Source organism: Furipterus horrens, unplaced genomic scaffold, assembly GCF_987537825.1.
Source record: "Furipterus horrens unplaced genomic scaffold, mFurHor1.1.pri manual_scaffold_6, whole genome shotgun sequence".
NCBI lineage: Eukaryota > Metazoa > Chordata > Mammalia > Chiroptera > Furipteridae > Furipterus > Furipterus horrens.
The window spans coordinates 150,181,124-150,199,993 of record NW_028327176.1 but is presented as its reverse complement, the minus strand read 5'-3'; the positions used below and the strand labels follow the sequence as shown (position 1 = coordinate 150,199,993).

At 37.2% G+C, this 18,870-nt stretch overlaps 1 protein-coding gene across 1 annotated transcript in view; it reads left to right on the top strand.

Annotated features, from left to right (window-relative positions):
• AK9 (adenylate kinase 9) overlaps positions 1–18,870 on the top strand; it is a 122,430-nt gene that overhangs the window by 22,654 nt on the left and 80,906 nt on the right. Inside the window, exons 11-13 of the mRNA XM_090280823.1 lie at positions 1,434–1,622; positions 8,574–8,702; positions 17,324–17,398. Coding sequence (XP_090136949.1) covers positions 1,434–1,622; positions 8,574–8,702; positions 17,324–17,398 — 393 coding nt within the window. The remainder of the gene's footprint in view (positions 1–1,433; positions 1,623–8,573; positions 8,703–17,323; positions 17,399–18,870) is intronic.

Genomic DNA, 18,870 nt, shown 5'->3' with positions numbered 1-18,870 from the left:
GATATTCCCCCATTTTCCTCCATTCTCATCCTTTTATTTTTTAATTTTATTTTTTTAATTACAGTTGACATTCAATATTATTTTATATTACTTTTAGGTATACAGCACAATGGTTAGGCATTTATAGTATTTATGACGTGATCTCTCCAATAAGTATAGTATCCATCTGGCACCGTACATAGTTATTACAATGTTATGGACTATTTTCTTTATGCTGCACTTTATATCCCTGTGACTATCTTATAACTGCCAATCTGTATACCGTAATCCCTTCATCTTTTCACCCAGCCCTCTAACCCTCTCCCACCTGGCAACCATCAGTTTGTTTTCTTTCTCTCTCTTTATTTTTGAGTTTTCATCTCCCTATATTTTTATTTTTTAATATCTTTTTTATTGTTGTTCTATTATACCTGTCCCAATTTTTCACCCATTGCTCTCCACTGCCCTGCCCCACTCCTACTCCCAGAGTCATACCCCACCCCGTTGTCCATGTCCATGGGCCGTTTATTCCTGTTCCTTGACTAGACCCTTCCCCTTCTTTCCCCCCTTTTCTTTCTCCCCCCTCCCCTCTGGTCACTGTCAGTCTGTTCCTTGAGTCCATGCCTCTGGTTCTATTTTGCTCATTTGTTTGTTTTGTTCATTAAGTTCCTGTATTAGGTGAGATTGTATGGTATTTGTCTTTCACCACCTGGCTTATTTCACTAGGCATAATACTCTCAAGTTCCATCCTCAAAAAACTAAAAATGGAACTGACTTTTGATCCAGGAATTCCACCACTGGGATTATACCCTATGAATTCTGAAATACCCATTCAAGAGAACCTGTGCACCCCTATGTCCATAGCAGTTTGTTCTCTGTAGCTATGAGTCTGTTTCTATTTTTGCTTGTTTGTTTTGTATTTTAGATTCCACATATAAGTGAAATCATATGGTATTTGTCTTAGTCTATGACTTATTTCACAGCATAATAACCTCTAGGTTCATCCATGTTGTCACAAATGGTAAGATTTCACTCTTTTTATGGTCAAGTAATATTCCATTGCATGTATGTACCACTTCTTATCCTTCTGGAACTAATCTGACAGCATCCTCCTGTGTACCTTTGCAGGCTAAACTGATTTTCTAATGTTTTTCTCTAACTCGTTCTGCCATTCTTCTAAACTCTTTTTTTTTTTCATCTTAAAACTTCTGATATTTTCTCACATATATTAATTTTGGATAAAGAAAAGTGTTGGCGTATCAAAAAAGTCATGTCTTGTTCCTCTTTTGGCATGTGATGAAACCTGATACAAAAAAACCCCAAAAACCCAAACACTTAAAATATTACTTTCATTCAGGGTTTTAAGGAATTTTTTGGTTTATGTATTATATAATATATGAATCTGAAGTAAAAGCATATTTACCATGTTTTAAATGATTACTAATGTTCCTCAGTGCCCTGACTATGATTTATGCCAAAGAGTTTCTGGGCAAAGGCAGCACCATTCTACAGGGTACATATACACCAGAGATCAGTGGGATCCAGAAGTCATTGAAAATCGAAGGAAAAAGAAGAAAGAAGCCCAAAAAGAAGGAAAAGGAGATGAGGAAGGGGAAGAGGAAGAAGAGCAAGAAGAAGAAGAGGTAATATCCTAATACCTGATACTGTTATTTTAAAATTATGACAATTACATTGATAATAGAAAATAACAGATACTACAGATACATTTTTAAAATTTATTTTTATTTAGTCTAAAGGAAATAACAAATATATTTCATGTTTTCAAGGACTATTAAATCATAACCTGGAGGTCATCAAGTTTAACCTTCTTGTCAGTATGGAAGTCCCTCCACATGCTGTCAGCTCTTCTCCTTTATTTCATAGCAATGGAGGGTTATTGGTCACCTACTATGTGTCAAGCATTATGAAAGTTATAGTGAGGAGTTGGAGCAATAAAAGACAAAGTGTAATATGAAGAGCAAGGTAGCCCAGGCATAATCTAATTTATGAGGTTACCATACCCCCGATTCCAAACTCGGACAAAGAGAGCACATGAAAAGAAATCTATAGCCCAATTTCACACATGCATATTACAACAATCCTAAAATCAATACTACTAAGGATAATTCAATAGGGCATCAAAATAATTTTTTACCGTGAGTTAATGAGGAACATTTAATATTAAGAAATCTGTTAACAGGTGAGGGGCTGGCCAGTCGGCTGGCCAGTGGGGTGGGGAAGGCTATAGTTTGCCAATTCCTACTCTACTGAAATGTACATGTGATTCGTATTATGAATTAATTAATTTATAACTTTGTATAATTTTTATACTTTCTATAGTTCATAATTATAAATTTATTACTAGTAAGTACTATTTCTATTAGGGCCTAGATTCTGTTAACTTATAGATGGACACATTGCAAATCATTTGCCCAGTAGAAAAGATAGTCTCCAAAGATTACAGTTCTATTGCCCTGTAAGATATTAAGCAATCTAGTATCTAACATTGCAGTCTCATTTCAGTTATTATATAGACTTCAGCTTTGTCATACCACTGATTCCCTCAACAATGGGTTAAATGAATCTTTGACATTTGTTCTTTCATTTAAGACTAGATCTTAAAAGTTCTCATTACAAGACAAAAATAAAATACCATAACCATGTATGGTGATGAATATTATCTAGACTTAGCATAGTAATCATTTTGCAATGCATACAAATATTGAATCATTGTTGTACATCTGAAACTAATATAATGTTATGTCAATTATATCTCAGTAAAAAACCTGTTAATATAAGAAAGCCTATTGAAAAACATAAAATAACCTTCCCTGTGCAAATAAGGCATTGTATAACAGCATCTATTCCAGATCTTTTTTTTTTTAAAGGGAAACCTCATAGCAAATAGGAGTTTTAAAAGTGTGCTATTTTAGCATGAGTAGAACACACCACCTTAAGTAAAAAATGGTGAAATATAGAAGTCATAACTCAGTTACAGGGGACATGGTTATATCAGTTTGCAATGTTGGCCAGGGATATAATCGGAAAAAGTGAGGACTGGGGTAGGCTAGGACTATCCCCATGTGCCTATTTAAATTTAGATTAATTAAAATTATATAAAACTAGAAATTTAGTTCCTCAGCAGCAGCAGCTATGTTTGAAGTGCTCAGCGACCATCAATGGCTGTCTTCCAAATTGAACAGCACAGATACAGAGCATTGCCATTACTGCAGAAAGTTTGCCTACACAGCTAGAGAGTTCATGCCCTTCTTCAGAGGATATCTCCCTCTCAGCTCCAGCCCAGCCAACTAGTGCCAGGAGGGAAAAATGGCCTAATTTTGTCAAATAGTCTGGTTTCTCCAGCGAAAGTGAAATCAGCGTTCCAAAACAAAATAGTTGGCAAGTAATCTGAAAATTTTAAAACACCCTGTAGGCCATGGAAAATTTGATATTAAGAAATCTGTTAACAGATGACGGACTAGATTAAATTATGGAAAGACAGGAAGAGAAAGGAGAAGACGAAGGGGAAATAAAATAGAAAAACAAGATAGGAAGATAACTAAATTATGAACAACTATATGCCAACAAACTGGACACCCTGGATATAACAGATAAATTTCTAGAAACATACAATCTTCCAAACTAAATCAGGAAGAATCAGAGAATCTGAATAAACAGATTATACCTTGTGAAATTGAAGCAGTAATCAAAAACTCCCAACAAACAAAAGCCGTGGACTGGATGGCTTCACAGGTGAATTTTACCAAACATTCCAGGAAGAACTAATACCTCTCCTTCTCAAACTATTTCAAAAAATCAAGAGGAGGGAAGGCTCCCAAGCTCATTTTATGAGGCCAGCATTATCCTAATTCCAAAATCAGATAAAGACACTACAAAAAAAAAAAGAAAATTGTAGGCCAGTATCCCTGATGGACATAGATGCTAAAATCCTCAACAAAATATTAGCAAACAGAATATAGCAATGTATCAAAAAGATCATATACCATGATCAAGTGGAATTTATTCCAGCAATACAAGGTTCGTACAACATTCTCAAATCAATAAATATGATTCACCACATAAACAAAATGAAGGATAAAAACCACATGATCATATCAATAGATACAAAAAAAAATTTGGTAAAATCCAGCACCCATTAATGATAAAAACTCTCAGCAAAGTGGGAATAGAGGGAACATACCTAAACATAATAAAAGCCATATATGACAAACCCACTGCCAGTATCATACTCAACAGGAAAAAACTATAAGCATTCCACTTAAGATTGGGAATAAGACAGGGATGTCTGCTTTCACCTCTCTTATTCAACATAGTACTGGAAGTCCTAGCCACAGCAGTCAGACAAGAAGAAATAAAAGGCATCCAAATTGGAAAGAAAGATGTATTATAAAGCTCTCTTTATTTGCAGATGACATGATATTGTACATTGAGAACCCCAAAGATTCCACCAAGAAACTACTAGAACTAATAAATGAGTTCAGCAAAGTAGCAAAATACAAAATTAATATCCAGAAATCAGTTGGATTTTTATATACCAATAACAAACTAACAGAAAGGGAAATTAAGAAAACAATTGCTTCAAAAAGAATAAAATACCTAGGAATAAGCCTAACTGAGATGTAAAAGACCTGTACTCAGAAAATTATAAGACACTGAAGGAAGAAACTGAAGAAGATACAAATAAGTGGCAGCACATACCGTGTTCATGGATAGGAAAAATTAACATCAGTAATCTATCCATACTTCCCAAAGCAATCTATAGATTCAACACAGTTCCTATCAAGATTCCCATGATGTATTTCACAGAACTAGGACAATATTTCAAAAGTTTATATGGAACCACAAAAGGCCCCATATAGCAACAGCAATCCTGAGAAAGAAGAACAAAGTTGGAGGAATCAGCACTACCTAATATGGAACTATACTATAAGGCCATAATAATCAAAATAACATGGTACTGGTATAAAAACAGATTCATAGAGTAGTGGACTAGAATAGAGAGCCCCAAAATAAACCCACCCTTTTTAGTCAATTAATATTTGACAGAGGAAACAAGCACATAAAATGTGCTAATGATAGTTTATTCAATAAATGGTGCTGGGAATATAGGACAGATACAAGCAGAACAATGAAACTAGACCAGCTTCTTACACTATATACAAGAATAAATTCAAAATGGATTAAAGGCTTAAATGTTAGACCTGAAACCATAAAAATCCTAGAGGAAAACATAAGCAGTAAAATCTCAGACATTGCTTGTGGCAAGATTTTACCAGATATATCTTTCCAGGCAAGGGAAACAAAAGAAAAAATAAATGGGACTACATCAAACTAAAAAGTTTTGCACAGCAAAGGAAATCATCAACAAAATAAAAAGACAATCCAGAGAATGGGAGAAAATATTCACCGATACATCTGATAAGGCATTAATATCCAAAATTTATAAAGAACTTAACAAAACTCAACACCAAAAGAACAACACAATTAAAAAATTGGCAAAGGACACTTCTCCAAAGAGGACATACAGGTGGCCAATAGACATATGAAAAGATGCTCAAGGTCATTAATCATCATAGAAATGCAAATTAAAACCACAATGAGATACCATCTCACACCTGTCAGAATGGCTATCAGTAATAAATCAATGAACAAGTGCTGGCGAGGATGTGGAGAAAGGGAAATCCTTTCGTACTGTTGGTGGGAATGCAGATTGGTGCAGCCACTGTGGAAAGCAGTGTGGAGATACCTCAAAAAATTAAAATAAATCTGCCTTTCAATCCAGGGAATTTCAATTCTGGGAATATGACCAGAGGAACCCAAAACACTAATTCAAAAGAACATAAGCACCCTTATGTTCATTGCAGCGTTATTTACAATTGCCAAGATATGGAAGCAGCCCCAGTATCCATCAGTAGTAGATGAGTGGATAGAACAACTATGGGACATTTATGCAATGGAATACTACTCAGCTCTAAAAAATAAGAAAGTTTTACGCTTTGCGACAGTATGGATGGACCTGGAGAACATTATGCTAAGTGAAATGAGTCAGTCAAAGAAAGACAAATACTATATGATTTCACTCATATGTGGAATTTAATGAACAAACTGAACTAACAAGCAAAATAGAGACAGACTCATAGATAGAGAACAGGATGACAGCTGAGAGCGGGGAGGGTAGAGGTGGAAGGAAAGGAAAAAGGAGTCGTGGACATGGGCAATAGTGTAGTGATTGCGGGTAGGTGGGGGGTGGGAGTATAAGAGTACTGAATGGTAATGGAAAAAATATACAATAAAGAAATAGAGGAGATAGGAAGAGAATTAGAGATAATTAAATGCTGTGGAAGATGATTAAATTAAGCCTTCAGGCTGGATTCAGTCTCCAGGGTTCAGTTTCTTGTGATCTCTGCCAAATGGCACAGCCACATTCAGAGACAAACCTGCCACCCACTTGGGTTGATGTGTGAAACTGTTCACTTTTATATACATGCAAATGTGAACAATCTCCCTGAACTTCCGTAATAGCTTTGTTAACGTTCTGACTTCCACTTTCCTCAACCTTCTCCATCCCATTCCATTCTTTCCAGAAGCCAGAGCCATTTTTTTTTAAATATGACCCTCGGTGACTTTTTATTACCTCAGATGAAAATCCAAATACCCTCACACGGCTTACAAAGCCAATGGCCCAGCCTCTCTCATTATTCCTGCTGTCTCTCCCAGCCTACTCACTTATTTGAGCTGCACTGGCCTTCCAGCTAGTCTTCAGCTGTGCTGAACTCAGTCTCACCTCCAGCCTTCACACCCAGTGTTTCCTCTTCCCTCTGCCTACTGCCCTCTCCTCATGGTCTTCTTCATGTGCTTGTTCCTTCCTGTCACCTAGGTCTTAGCCCCAGACATGATATCACTAGAGACCACCTAGAAATATACCCTGCCATATGTGATTTTAAATGTGCTAGTAGACATTTCTTTAAAAAGTAAAAAGAGGCAAAGTAATTTTAGTAATATATTGTATTTAAGCCAATATATCCAAAATATTATTTCACCGTGCAATCAACATAATAATTCCAAGAATGATACATTCATTTTTTTATGCTAGATTTTTGAAATCTGACATGTAGTTTACATTTACAGCACATTCCAGTGTTCATTTGCCACGTTTCATGTGCTCAATTGGTACATGTGGCTAGTAGCTGCTGTGCTGAACAATACAGGCCTAACCCACCCCTTTCCCAGCTTCGTTTTCCTCGTAGCTCTTACCCCTGTCTGAAATTATGTTATTTGCTTACTTGTTTATTATCTGTCTGCCACACTGAATGTAAGCTTTCAGCAGCAGAGACTATATCCCCCAACCCTGTAATAGTCCTCAGTATACAGTAGGTGCTTAATAAAAAACTGTGTAATGACTGAGTGCACAAGCATCCTAGCAAAGCCCTCTGCTACAGAGAGAAAAATGACAACATCTTTTGGAAAAGATTGTGTGTGTGTTAAGCTACTTTGAATGTATGCTTTTTGGCCCAGTAATTTTACTTTTAGGAACTATTCTAAGGGAAAATATTAGCAATATAAAGATTCATCTACAAAGCTATTCAGTGAAATGTTACTGTAATTGTGGAAAATGTAAAGCATTCTTGTTGTCCAACTATAGAATAATCATATACTTAAGGATTTTAATATATTATTTGGCCAATAAAATAATAAAGCATTTCAAATAAGTTATAAATTGGCTTATATAATAGATAATATAGTTCAAATGGTAGGAAACATTGATTTGTATGCATTGATAAAAACTAGAATTAATAATTAGATAATAAGTATATGATAATAATAATAGAGTAATAAATGTGATATTGAACAGTTTCTAGGCCTTGGACTAACTTTTGCACACACTATTCCGTCTGCCTTGAAATGTTTATTCTCCAGAAATCTATGTGGCTCTCTCCCTCATTTCCTTCTGGGTTCTACTCAAATGTTACTTGTCAGAGAATCCTTCCATGACCACCTGATTTAAAGAACACCTTCTCTCATTATTCTCCATCCCCTGTATTCTACATTATCTTCCTTCCTTGTACTTGCCACCACCTAACCTGTTTTATACTTATTTGTCTACTTATGTTCTTTATTCTCCAACTGGAATGTGCGGTCTAGGATCCCCACTCTCTTAGTTGGTTTTATTCACTGTAGTAGCTCAAGCTTCTGAAAGTGCCTGCACACAGTAGGCGCCTGATCAATCGTTATTGAATGAGTGAACGAACGGACTAAAATCTCAGGTATTCAGAAAAAATATAATTTCTTTATTTTGTCTCTAAAAATCTGATGTTCTTCCCCTTCTCTTCCCTACTTATTGAGGAGCACAAAGAAACTAATAAGAATCGGAGTCAATTTCAAGTTTTATTCCATCTGATAAAGGCCCCTTAAGGTGTTTAATCTCTCTTAAATAAAAATCCTCAGTCTCTGATTTTCTCTTCTGCCTGCTTCTCACTCCAAAATGGCATCTAGGTATAAGGAGGGAGGGATGTAGGTTGTAATTAAGTAATCATTAACATAAAATTATATAAAATCTCTTCTTTTCCATTTAGGCATTTATTGCTGAAATGCAGATGGTGACTGAAGTTCTTCAACATTTAGTTCAGAGGCCTGAGGATTATCTGGAAAATATTGAGCACATCATTAAACTTTATAAGGAGATAATTCTTCATTCTTTAGAAGTAAGACAAGATATATTGCTGAAAATGGCAATATTAATATTTGTGTTCTGTTACTAGTTAAACAGCTTTCACATTTATTCACCCCTCTGCCTGATTCTACTCCTCTAGAATTTGGTAGAATGCTATTAGAATATGGCTTTCATCCCAAAGGCTGTTTTAAAGAACAATATTATTTTACTTTTAGAAAGCATCATCAGTGTTATTGAAAACTGATAAGCAAATTGCAGTTTTCAAAAGTCATCTTAAAAGACTTTATTAAAATCATTTTCAATCTATAATTTATGAGTTTATCAAAACAATTGTACACTTAAGGTGCATCATTTATTCTAAAAGGAATTGTTAATTTATTTAAATTGCAATCTAAAGAAGAATTATCACCAGATTGGGTTTTGTGGTGATGCTATTCAAAGTTGATTATATGTAAACATGAAAAGGCCATTATATATTGTAATAAGAAACTTTTAATTAAAATAATCAGTTTTTTAAGAATTTGATTACTAAAATTACAATTATGTGAAAAACACATTTTATATAGCCAAAAATCCAGGGAAGACTGCCAAATTTGCGTTGAAAATTTATTCAACAAACATTTATTGGACCTGGGTATTTGGCCACACATCTTGTTAATAAGCACTAGAACAACAAAGACAAATAAAAAAATCTTCAGGTTGCCTCTTCCCATTTGACAGAAAAACTAAAATAGTTTGTTTTATGTTGTTTTATAATGTTTATATATTTTAAAAGACAAATAAGTATATCTTTTTAAATACATTTTTATTGTTATTCTATTACAGTTGTCCCAATTTTATCCCCCTTGGCCCTCCTCTGCCCATCTCATCCCCTGCCCCCGTAGTCAATTCCCACACTGTGGTCCATGTCTGTGGATCATTCCTACATGTTTTTTGACTAGTCTCTTCCCCTTCTTTCCATCATTATCCCCCTACCCCCGCCCCTCTGGTCACTGTCAGTCTGTTCCATGTTTCCATTCCTGTGGTTTAATTTTGTTCATTAGTTTATTTTGTTCATTAGAATCCTCTTATAGGTGAGATCATACGGTATTTTTCTCTCACCAACTGGCTTATTTCCCTTACATAATATTCTCCAATTCCATCCATGCTGTCTCAAAAGGTAGGAGTTCCTTCTTTCTTTCTTCTGTATAGTATTCCATTGTGTAAATGTACCACAGTTTTTTGATCCACTTATCTACAGATGGGCACTAAGGTTGTTTCCAGAACTTGGTTATTGTAAATAATGCTGCTATGAACATAGGGGTACATATGTTCTTTTGAATTGGTGATTCAGGATTCTTAGGGTATATTCCCAGAAGCAGAATCCCTGGGTCAAATGGCAGTTCCATTTTTAGTTTTTTTAGGGAATTCCGTACTATTTTCCACAGTGGCTGCACCAGTCTGCATTCCCACCAACAGTGCACTAGGATTCCCTTTTCTCCACATCCTCGTCAGCACTTGATGTTTGTTGATTTCTTAATGATAACCATTCTGACAGGTGTGAGGTGAGTTGATTATATGTAAACATGAAAAGGCCCTTTCTCTGATGTCTAGTAATCTTGAGCATCTTTTCATATGTCTACAGGTTGTCTGTATGTCCTCCTTGAAAAAGTGTCTATTCAGGTCCTTTGCCCATTTTTTAATTGGATTGTTTGTCTTCCTGATATTGAGTCATATGAGTTCTTTACATATTTTAGAGATCAAGCCTTGTCTGATGTTTCATGGCAAATATGTTCTCCCATATGGTTGGTTCCCTTTTCATTTTGATTATGGCTTCTTTAGCTTTTTAGTTTGATGTAGTCCCACTTGTTAATTTTTTTCCTTTATTTTTATCGCCCTAGGTAATATATTGGTAAATATATTGCTACATGGTATACGTGAAATTTTACTGCCTATGTTTTCCTCTAGGATTTTTATGGTATCATGACTTATACTTAAGTCTTTTATCCATTTTGAGTTTATTCTGGTGTATGGTGTAAGTTGGTGGTCTAATTTCTTTTTTTTTTTGTATGTACCAGTCCAGTTTTTCCAACACAATTTAATGAAGAGGTTATTTTTGCTCCATGGTATGCTCCTGCCCCCTTTTTCAAATGTTAATTGACCACAGAGGCATGGGTTTATTTCTGGGCTTTTATTCTGTTCCATTGATCTATGTGCCTGTTTTTATGCCAGTACCAAACTGTTTTGATTATAGTGGCCTTGTAATATAGTTTGATATCAGGTATTGTGATCCCTCCTACTTTGTTCTTCTTTGTCAAAATTTCTGAGGATATTTGGGGTCGTTGATGGTTCCATATAAATTTTGAAATATTTGTTCTATATCTGTGAAATATGTCATTGGTCTTTTAATAGGGATTGCATTGAATCTATAGATTGCTTTGGGTAGTATAGACATTTTAATGATGGTAATTCTTCCTATATATGAACACAGTATATGCTTCCATTTATTTGTCTTCCTTAATTTCCTTCTTCAGTGTTCTATGGTTTTCTGAGTACAGGTCTTTTACCTCCTTGATTAAATTTATTCCTAGGTATTTTATTTTTCTTGTTGCTATAGTAAATAGGATTTTTTTCCTTCTTTCTCTTTCTGATATTTCACTGTTGGTGTACAAAAGTGCTATTGATTTCTGAATATTTATTTAGTATCCCCCTATTTTGCCAGATTCACTTATTAGGTTGAGTAGTTTTTTAGTGGAGACTATGGGGTTTTCTATGTACACTATTGTGTCATCTGTGAATAATGACAGTTTTAGTTCCTCCTTTCCAATGTGGATGCCTTTTATTTCTTTTTCTTATCTGATCGCTGTGGCTAGAACTTCCAGTACTATGTTGAATAAGAGTGATGAAAGTGGACACCCTTGTCTCGTTCCCGATCTTAATGCTTATAGTTTTTTCCCACTGAGTATGATGTTGGCTGCAAGTTTCTCATATATGGCCTTTATTATGTTTATATATGCTCCCTCTATTCCCACTTTGCTGAGTGTTTTTTATCATAAATGGGTGCTGGATTTTATCAGATGCTTTCTTTGTATGTATTGATATGATCATGTAGTTTTTGTCCTTCATTTTTTATATGTGGTGTATTACATTTATTGACTTGTGAAAATTGTACCATCCTTGCATCCTTGTGATGAGTCCCCCTTGATCATGGTGTATGACCTTTTTAACGTATTGCTAAACCAGACTGCCAATATTTTGTTGAGGGTTTTAGCATCTGTGTTCATCAGAGATATTGGTCTGTATTTTCTTTCTTTGTTGTGCCTTTACCTGGTTTTGGAATTAGGATAATGCTGACTTCATAAAATGAGTTTGGGTGCATATATGTTTACAAGTATTATGTCATCCTGTTGGATTAGTCCCATAAGTATTATGTAGTGACCTTCTTTGTCTCTTTTTATGGCTTTTGTTTTGAAGTCTATTTTGTCTGGTACAAGTATTGCTACTCCAGCTTTCTTTTCATGTTCATTTTCTTGGAATATTCTTTTTCCATGCCTTCACTTCTGACCTGTGTCAATTTTTTGTTCAGGGGTGGGTCTTGTGGGTCATTTTTTCTTATCCATTAAGCTAACCTATGTCTTTTGATTGGAGCATTTAATCCGTTTACAATTAAGTTTATTATTAATAAGTACTTATTTGTTGCCATTTTTACCATACCTGTGCTTTTCTTCCTCTCTCCCCCCATTTCTTCTCCTTTTTATAGCAGTCCCTTTAGCATTTCTTACAGTGCTGACTTGACGGAGATGTACTCTTTTAGACTTCTTTTGTCTGGTAGATTTTTATTTCACCTTCCATTTCAAATGAGAGCCTTGCTGGATAGAAGTCTTGGTTGTAGGCCTTTTGCTTTTCATTACTTGGAATATTTCATGCCAGTCCCTTCTGGCTTGTAGTGTTTCTGTTAAGAAATCAGCTGATAGCCTTATCACAGTTCCCTTGTAGGTTACTAGTTGTTTCTCTCTTACTGCCTTTAAGATTCTTTCTTTGTCTTTAAATTTTGCCATTTTAATTGTGATATGTCTTGGAGTAGGCCTCTTTGGATTTATCTTCATTAGGACCCCTGTGCTTTTTCACTCACCAAGTTAGGGAAGTTTTCTGCTATTATTTTTTCAAACATGTTTTCTATCCCTTGCTCCTTTTCTTCTCTTTCTGATATTCTTATGATGCAAATGTCATTACGTTTCATGTTGTTCTGAAGCTCCTTGAACTATCCTCATTCTTTTTGAGTCTTTTTTGTTTTGTTTTGTAGTTCTGACTGGGTATTTCCTTCTGTCTTGTCTTCCAGCTCATGAATTCACTCCTCTCCTTCATCTAGCTTGATTTTAGTTCCTTCTAGTGTATTTTTTATTTCAGATATTGTATTCTTCATTTCTTCCTGGTTTTTATTCATAGTTTCTATGTCTTTTTTCATGTTCCTGTAGTTCCCACTAAGTTCTTGTAGCTCAAAAAAATTTTCTTGTAGTTCTCACTGAGGTCCTTGAGCATCCTTATAACCATTATTTTGAATTCTATATCTGATACATTGCTTGCCTCAATTTCACTTAGCTCTCTTTCTGGAGATTCCTTCTTTCCTTTTGATTGGGGGTTCTTTGTTTCCCCATTACATGTGACTCTTTTTGTTTGTTTCTACATCTCAGGTTTCTCTGCTTTGCCTACTTCTCTTCATGGAGTGGACTCTGTGATGGAGTTCTGTGGGAGTCAGTGGTGCAGTCTCCTTGATCTCCTGATCTGTATGCATTAGGTTACGCTTTATTCAGTTTATGAGGGCACTCTTGTCATACTTGGGCTTTGCCTGTTGGTGGCTCATTTGTTGGTGGATTCTTTCCTCCAGCTAGCTGATGTGGAGTCACAACCCCCGCCACATCTTCTCTGCTGTTGTAAAGGTGGTATTTAACAAAGCAATACTACCCAGGTAACCAAACCCATACCAGCAAAAATACCCTCCTACCACATCAGAAATATCAATGGAAATTGAGCAAAGATTAATAAAGGTGGAGATTAAAAATATTATAAGAAAGAAAAAGGGAAGTATGAGATGATTAAAGGAGAGAAAAATGATTTTGAGTGGGAAGAGGGAGGAGAAGTAATAAAGTAAGGAATAGAAACAAGGCGAAGAAAGGGAGAAAATAAAATTTTAAACATAAGTGAAACAGGGAAGAGTGATGGCAAAATGGAGTAAGAAAATGAAAGAGTATAATATGAGGTTTGAAATAAAATTTAAAAAGTAATGAACCAAAAGGAACAAAATTGCAGAAAAACCACAACGGAATCAATAACAATAACAGCTGAGCAAAGATTCATAAAGGTGGAGAGTAAGAATATTATTTGAAAGAGAATACAAGATTTCTACAGTAAGAAAAATGATTTTGAGAGGACAGTGGAAGGAGAAATAATAAGAGTAAAGAATAGAATCCAAGCTAAAAAAGGAAAAACTAAAATCCCAAACTCAGAGAAGCATGGGCAGGAGGAAGGTAAAGTGGAGTAAGACAGGGGAAGCGTAACCTATGAGATTTGAAATTTAAAAAAAAATTGAGCAAATAGGAATACAGTTGAAGAACAACAATAACCATAAAATCCATGCCAAACAAGCCACCATTTATAAAGGTGGGAAAAAATAAGAATATTATAAGAAGGGTAAAAAGAATGAGAGCTGACTAAAGGAAGGAAGAATGATTTTGAGAGGATAGAGGGAGGAGAAATAGTAAGAGTAAGGAATAGGAACGAGGTGTAGTGTGGAGGAAAATAGATTTACAACGAGAATAAGAAAAAGCAGGAAGAATTCAAAAATAGAGTAAGACAAGAAAAGGGTACAATGTGGGATTTGAAACAAAAATAAAAATTTAAATAAAAAGAATAAGAAAAAGACAAAGAATAGTGAATTAGTTGGAATACAATTGGTGAAAAAGAAGAAGTCTTAAAAGGCTATGCAAAAGAAAAAGAATAACTCAAATTCTGAAGAGGAATGAGGTGAAATTCGGCTCAGTGGAGTTTAGTGTTTGCCTTCTGCTTTGTCTTTCTGGATCCACCTCTGTTTTTTAATCAGTTCAAGGTGCTGGGGCAGGTAGTCCAACTTCTAGCAGCACCGCCTGCATCACCTTCACCTCCTTCTAGAGGGAGCTTCTATTGCAATCAGGAGGGTAGGGCCTCTAGGTCTCCCCTGGGAGGCACTGTTCAGTCTTCTGAGAAAGTTGTGGGTGTGATTCCCCCTGCCCTTGCACCACCGGTCTTGGTCTGTCCCAGCTTATTTCCAATAATGTAGAGCTTCTGCTGAATTAGTTGTCCATTTCAGGTGGGGGCCAATCAGTGCAGGAGGGCCAGCTTTTTCTGGCTTGGTGCTGAGGGCAGCTCTGTGTGAGCCAGGACTGGGTGGGGCCCTGATTCCCCCTTGCTGCACCGATATCTGATCTCCCTGCTTTGTTGCCCTCCGTGGAAGAGAGCCCTAGAAACCAGTGTATTTTGTCTCTAAGAGAAGTTCAAAATGGGCCCTTTTGGCATTCCTCTTTCTTTTACTTGCGGATATGCACCCTACAGGAGGTTATTGAGCCTCAAGCAGCAGGAAGTGGGGGCTGGGTGCATCCTTCCCTTCCTGGAGGTTCAGTCTCTCCAGGGGAAGGCAGCTCTGCCTGGCTGGAAATAATCGCAGGTGCTCCACTCCCATCCCCAGTTCCCAGCCCACTGCCCTCGTAGCAGACAAAGTCCTGAACTCTCCACCCACTCTGTGCAGCCTCCGGCCTGCCAGCTGCATCAGGTTGGGGTCGAGAAGTGCCCTGGCTGTGCACCTTTCTGGTTTCTCTGCCCAGCTGCACTGAGTGGCAGCAAACTGCGCCCTCAATCCTTTCCCCTTGCTGTAAGGGCAGCTGCACACAGGTCCCTTCCTGGCATGCCTTAGCTCCCCTTTTAAAAAGTCCCTGTGGGCACTCCCACTGCAGCACCGAGTCACTTTCCGGCCTCCGTAGACACCCCCTCTCCAAAAAGCCAAAAGTCTCACAGTCACAGCTGGCTGCGGCCAGTTGCAGATAGAATCCCCCCCGTGCCTCTCTCTGGCAGTCTCCTGTTGTCGTTTGCTGCTACTGCTATGGGTGTGCTGCTGGCTGTGTGTGTGTAGCCTGGATCTCCTCAACTATGTATATTCAAGTCACTCCTGGCCTGGGTCTGGGGGCTCTCTGCCCTAGGAGGGGAGAGGGCTGCAGAGCTGCGGTCTCTGACTGCGTCTCCACAGAGCAGGCGCCACACCTGGGGTACTTCCCTTTCAACCTATAAAATTTCCTTACTGCCCCTTATGAAGCCTCTTCTGTGCTCTTTGGCTTCCAAACTTCATATCAGCTAAGATTCCATTGAATGATCAGCTTATTTTTCAGAAGAGCGGCCACATATACAAGTTGGGGACAAGAGGAAGTAGACTCAACTTCCACCTGCTTGGCTGCCATCTTTTCTCCTCCAAGCAGATCATTTTAATTCTCATTATCTACTCCCCAAAATGAAAACCAACTTTTCCCCCCTTTTTTTTGAATTTGTTGGGGTGACACTGGTTAACAAAATTACACAGGTTTCAGGCACACAATGCTACAACACATCCTCTGTACATTGTATTGTGGGTTCATCACCCCAAGTCAAGACTCGTCCATCACCATTTATCCCCCCATACCCTCCTCCACCTCCCCTACCCCCTCCTCTTGGCAGTCACCTCGCTGCTGTCCATGGCCATGAGAAAACCAAATTTGTTTCCTTGTGTTTGGCTTTATTCCTCCCTCCCTCCTCTTCTATTCCTGGCCTTTAAACATAGCTTCTTAATGGTAATTTACTTATCTATGTATAACATCCTGTCTTCCTTCAACAAAAATATCCTGCATAGTCCTTAAGTGGCTGGCACTGGGTATGAAGTGAAGCATAAATAAAATCAGATTCAGAACATTAGAGAACTGTATTCACAGGGGGGAAATAAGCAGAGACAGTCTCTTCAAGGTTAGGGGCAAGGTCTACCAATGCCCAGTGCAGTGCCCAAAGTATGGCAAGTGGCAAATGCTTCACAGATGTTCACTGAACAAGTGATGAGATCTCAAGGGAAAAAAAAATGATAGCTTCAATTTCATTACATGTAATACTTCTGGAAATAAATTTATTTTTTTAAAAATCTTACTCAAAAGATAAAGTGGAAATATATCCACATCAATTATGGAAAAGTCATAGAAATGATTTTTTTTAATGTGTAAGTTCTTACCCTTCTGAGATAAATAGACCACAGATATGAGCAGACAGGTCACAGAAATGAAAGACAAAAGAGTAACAGGCCTCTAGATAAATGTTCAGCTTCACTGATTGTGAAGAAATGCTAATCTAAATAATGAAGTACCATTTCAGTGATCAAATTTTAAAAAATGAACAAGAAATAAGACTTCCTAATGCTAGCAAGAATATGGTAAACAAACACTCATACTCTGCAAGGAATAGAAATCAGTGTGGTCATTCTGAATAGCATGAGAACTGAAAATAATATGCATTATATCATGTATAAAAGCATTTTAGCTTTCAAGATTTCTTCATAGTATATTAAGATTCTGATCTTGTATTCATTTTTCCCAATGATCTTAGATTATAAGGCTTCTTTTCTATTATTTGCAGGAAGTAATGGCTGAACACAATCCCCTGTATTTCATTGAGCTAGATGGAAATAGGCCTTCAGAGGAGCTCTTCATGGTAAGTACCATTTGCAGTAAATATATCCCACAGTTTGGAAAATAAGACAGTTGTTGACTGAATTGTACTTATTTTAACAAACATCAGAAATATGTTTTTAGCCATTTATTGTTTGAAAAATTTGTTTTGATACTTAAAATTTTTTAAAAATTTTTTGTTTATTAATTTTTATAGAGAGGGGAAAGGAGAAAGAGAGGGAGAGAAACATCACTGTGTGGTTGCCTCTCAACTGGGGACCTGACGTCCAACCTAGTCATGTGCCCTGACTGGGAATCAAACCAGTGACACTTAGCTCACAGGCCGATGCTCAATCCACTGAGCCACAGCAGCCAGGGCTTTATACTTAAAATTTTGACGTTGTACTTATTCATTTATTTATATTTAAATCAAAACTGCACTTGAATCTAAAATCTCTGTATGACCAAAGGTGCCTCAAAGAAAAGTAGAAGCAAATAGCAGCCAATAAGCACATGATAGAATGCTTAACATGAGTCATCAGAAAAATGCAAAATAAAACCAAAATGAAATACTACTTCACACCTACTAAGATGGCTAAAATTTAAAAAAAAAGAAAAAAAAATTCAGACACTAACCAATGTGGCAAGGTTGTGGGAAAATTGGAAGCCTCATACATTGCTGGTAGGGTTGCCCAGTGGTATAGCAGAAGGGCAGAACCTAGTCTGGTGAAAAATAATCTGAAAGTATTTGAAAATTGAAACTCGAAGGCTGAGCAGTTGGAAAGATGAATCTGACGTTACTGAGAGAAGAAAACTGGGGGAGAGGTGTGTTTGAGGTGGGGTGGTGGTGATGGAGGATCATGAGTTTTATGTTGCATGTTTGAGTCTGAGGTGACTATTAGACATCTGTGAGATAATAGAAAATAAACGTTTGTCTCTGCTCCTAGTTCCTGGCACAGAGCTCCCGAAACCCTTGTGATTTCCTAAGTGATAAGAGCACTAGGAGCCTCTTTTGCTCTATTGAGGTCACTCTGAGTAGGCTCCTGGACGGCTCCAGGAAGGGGGCTGGGCACCAGAAGACATGTTTCTTGAAGGGTGTGGTAAAGGATACAGATAAGCAATCAGATGAAGAGACACAGACTGAGCGGTCTGAGGGGGTCCCACACTCAGGAGCTTCTGTCCCTGTGGAGTTGGGGGGGCTGTCACCCTCCTGGTGTAGATGTGTTCGCCTACCTGGAAGCTCTCCAAAGCCCATACTATTGGGATTTTAGGGAGGCTTCCTTACAGAGGCATGATTAATTATTAACTCTGTTTCTAGCCCCCTCACTTCTCTGAAGGATAAGGCTCGGGCTGAAAATTCCAAGCTGCTCATTCAATCCATCAAGCATGCACAGCAGGCTTCTCCTTCAAGATGTATCCGAAATTTGACCACGTTTTGCAACCTGAAACACTTTCCTCAAGGCAGAAACTCCAGCAGGCCTGTTTGAAACTTGCCAAGCCTGTTAAGGCTCTATT